The sequence below is a fragment of the Corticium candelabrum genome, chromosome 2 (assembly GCF_963422355.1).
Source record: "Corticium candelabrum chromosome 2, ooCorCand1.1, whole genome shotgun sequence".
NCBI lineage: Eukaryota > Metazoa > Porifera > Homoscleromorpha > Homosclerophorida > Plakinidae > Corticium > Corticium candelabrum.
This window is the reverse complement of record NC_085086.1, coordinates 1,404,243-1,407,520: the sequence shown is the minus strand read 5'-3', so window position 1 is coordinate 1,407,520 and position 3,278 is coordinate 1,404,243. Positions and strand designations below refer to the sequence as shown.

The following is a 3,278-nucleotide window of genomic DNA, read 5'->3' as shown; positions in this document are numbered from 1 at the left end:
GGACGGACAGGCAGACAGACAAACAGAGACTGACAGAGAGACAGACAGACAGAGACTGACAGAGAGACAGACAGCCATTCAGACAGACAGAAACAGACCGACCGACCGACGGACTGACAGACCTACATGCATGCATCTATCCATGCATCCATACAACGGAGGTAACGATGTTTTGTCTAGGCAAGCAGGCAGTGGATAGCTCAGCTCGAAGCAAAGGTACTGCGCATGCGTTACTTTTCAAAAAATGTATATGTGAACTAACGTCGTCTGTCTGACATCCGCAGTGTCAGCAGGCGGAGAGTCAGCTTTCTCAGAAGCACGACGAGATCAAAGACAAAGACTTCGAGCTGTCGAGATTGCAGAATTCGTTGAAAGAAGCAGAGAAAGTGCTGGCAATCAGACGAGAGCGCAAATCACGTCGCAACTCGACGGGATCTAAGATGGTGACAACCAATGGATATCTAGACGTGAACGAGGTCAGAAATTAATTGCTAGGTGTGATGGTTGATTGGTAGTCTCGCGTGGCCAGACCTTCAACGTACGCAGGGCAGATCCTAGATTGCCTCGCGTGGTCAGATTTTCGGTGTACGCTAGGCGGATAAGCCGGGATCCGCCCAGTGTACACCAAAGGTTTGAGGCTAGAGAAACGAGTTGGTTGGCTTGCAATTGGTTGTTGGCATTTTAGTTTATGAATTTTAATGTTAAGGCTACAAGAATAAGATTAGTTGTTTGACAGGTGGGCAGACTAATTTTTTGGATGGTAGGCGTGTCTTCTAAAAATAATAAAAATTTAAAACTTACGTCATTTGAAGTTTGTTGTGATAATTGTTACATACTTGGACTCTATCAAGGCTCTATCAAACGAGGTGTAATTACTGCATTTTTGCATGGGCATTCAAAGTTGATATTAATAATAAGAATAGACACGCACACACAGACACACGCGCACACACAGACACACACACACCAGACAGACAGACCAACAGACACTTAATAAGAAGGACAGACAGACCGACAGACACTTAATAAGAAAGACAGACAGACAGAGAGCCACCGCACACACACACATACACAGACGCACAGACAGACACAGATAAACATTATTATAGTTGATGCTTTTTTTGATATTTGTATGAACGTGGCTAATAACCAATCAATTTTATTAGTAAATTTAGGTATTACTATTACATCTAAAAACTGAGCTTTCGATTTCTTCTCGTATGACTATTTATTGTCTTCTTTAGCCTGCAAAGAGGAGATCAGAGAGAAGACGAGGGATCTCACCCGTTCGTCCTCAGAGCAATTATGTTAGTATCAGGTAAACACATATGATACTGTCTGATACCTACCTGCGTGGTCAGTGCGCTAATATCCCGATTTTTAGAACATGTACTACGTAGATGCTCATATACATGAAGCGTATGCATCCGGGATTGCAGTAACAGATCCATGGTTTCCTAGCGGGGGCCCCCCGTGCGTAGGTCATGTCAATGTGACGTCTCGGAACGACGAAATGCACAATTAATAATTTATTGTTGATAACAGAATCAACGAAACATTTTGATTATATACAAAAGAGTCGTACACAGTCTGCGCATGCTCACATACCTCGTTGCTCGCATTGACTACTTCCAGCACGAAATTTCTAAGCAAAGACACTCGCACCTGCTGCGCCATGTTCTAGACCCCCACTGCATGACACTCGTGCTTATTGCGCAATATGACACAATCAATCACTGTGTGTACAGTACAGTCTACTGTGCAGTCACAGAGATGCCCGTATGTTAGGTTGCTGTCATGCGCAGTAACCCTAGCGTGGGTGCTTTGTCAGCGTCTGTGGATTCACATCTAAGTCTACGTCAGTCTGTACCTTATAGTTTGACTATTAATTTTACGTTTTGTGTTGCAAGTGAAAATGGGCCGAGTTTGACGGTGAGCGCTCCACAGTTTCACATGACTCCAGTGATTGAGGTTCCTACCGTTTCCGTTGAAACAGAGCCGCTTCCGCAGCCGTCAATTCAAGTAAACTTTGCGCCAGCGCAGCTCTCATCAGCGCCTTTTATTTCTGCTTCGTCGCAGATCGGTTACGCTAGCAGCGCAGTCAACAGTGAATTTGAGAGTGAAGATTCCGACAATGATATGAGTGACTGAAGTCGTCATCACGCATTTGTGTAAATTTTGTTGTAAATATCAACGCTGCTAAACACTTTTATCTTTATTGGACGATAGAGAGTCTACAGTGGACACAGAGTTCGTGAACAGAGTAAAATATGCTGCAGCGAGATGTTGAAAGTTAACTAATTAATTAATGTATCTACAATGCGACGGAAAGTTTCCACTGCACGCTTTGCTGTCGTTGAGATATAAGATACAAAGCGGACTGTTGGTCGCACACTGCATGTCTGCGAGTGCGTATGTAATTCCCATTTACTCCGTCAATGTATGTTGTCTTTGTTGGCTTGGACGCATGCGCTAGCCATCAGGCGCTGACTGGGGAGACATGCAGCAGCAGAGCTTTGAACCAGACCCTCTTGCACCGTCGTGCTCGGTTCCCGTATGACGCGAAGTTACGTGCACACGTTCACAACTTAGGCCACAATAATAAATTTGTACTTGTCTGTGCACATGCGCATTTAATTTTACTTTTTAGTATTGATATGAATTTGTAATTATTGCACAGAAATGTACACATTGTACTGTACCTCATCTGATTAATACATTGAATCAGCATTCCTCAGTCCTAGACGAACAAACTTGGTAGAGTTCAAGCGTACGTAATTTAAATTTTAATCGCGCCTCCGGCCAAACGTTGGTGCGCATTTCCTATCAAACATTTTTAATCTTGGGACCTTAGCTAGACTGCAGCTCTAGCTGTTGAATGCTCTCTCACATATTTGTCGTAAATATCAACATATAGCTACACGCATGGTATCTAGGTGGACAATAAGTGGAAACAAAGTTCGAGAACAAAGTAAACTATTCTACAGCCCGGTTTGTAAACATAATTTCGATGTACATAGAATGCGATGCAGTATCTGTGATTTCATTTGCTGTTGTCGACACCAGAAGACAAGATAGAGTGTTGGTAGCTCTCTGTTATATTACGCTGAACTGCGCACTACGGTCGGGGCTGTGCGTGCACTGTTGCACTGTGACCGACCACGTTGATCTAATGCCTGCATACCCCACCCTCTCCAGCTGATGAGATTGCTCGCTAGGCTCGTCGCTCATGGAGTTAGCCGTGGTTTTCCAGTGGATAGCAACTCGTATCCGGTGGC

At 44.1% G+C, this 3,278-nt stretch overlaps 1 protein-coding gene across 8 annotated transcripts in view; it reads left to right on the top strand.

The window, feature by feature from the left end:
• Positions 1 to 2,337, top strand: part of LOC134198431 (cyclic nucleotide-gated cation channel alpha-3-like) — a 24,389-nt gene extending 22,052 nt beyond the window's left edge. For 7 of the 8 annotated variants that reach the window (XM_062667831.1, XM_062667830.1, XM_062667836.1 and 4 more), the window contains 4 exons: positions 181 to 216; positions 285 to 476; positions 1,245 to 1,318; positions 1,911 to 2,337. In XM_062667831.1, coding sequence (XP_062523815.1) covers positions 181 to 216; positions 285 to 476; positions 1,245 to 1,318; positions 1,911 to 2,151 — 543 coding nt within the window. In that variant the 3' untranslated portion in view covers positions 2,152 to 2,337. The remainder of the gene's footprint in view (positions 1 to 180; positions 217 to 284; positions 477 to 1,244; positions 1,319 to 1,910) is intronic. The other variant, XM_062667832.1, reaches the window with a different exon arrangement.
• Positions 2,338 to 3,278: the final 941 nt, after the last annotated feature.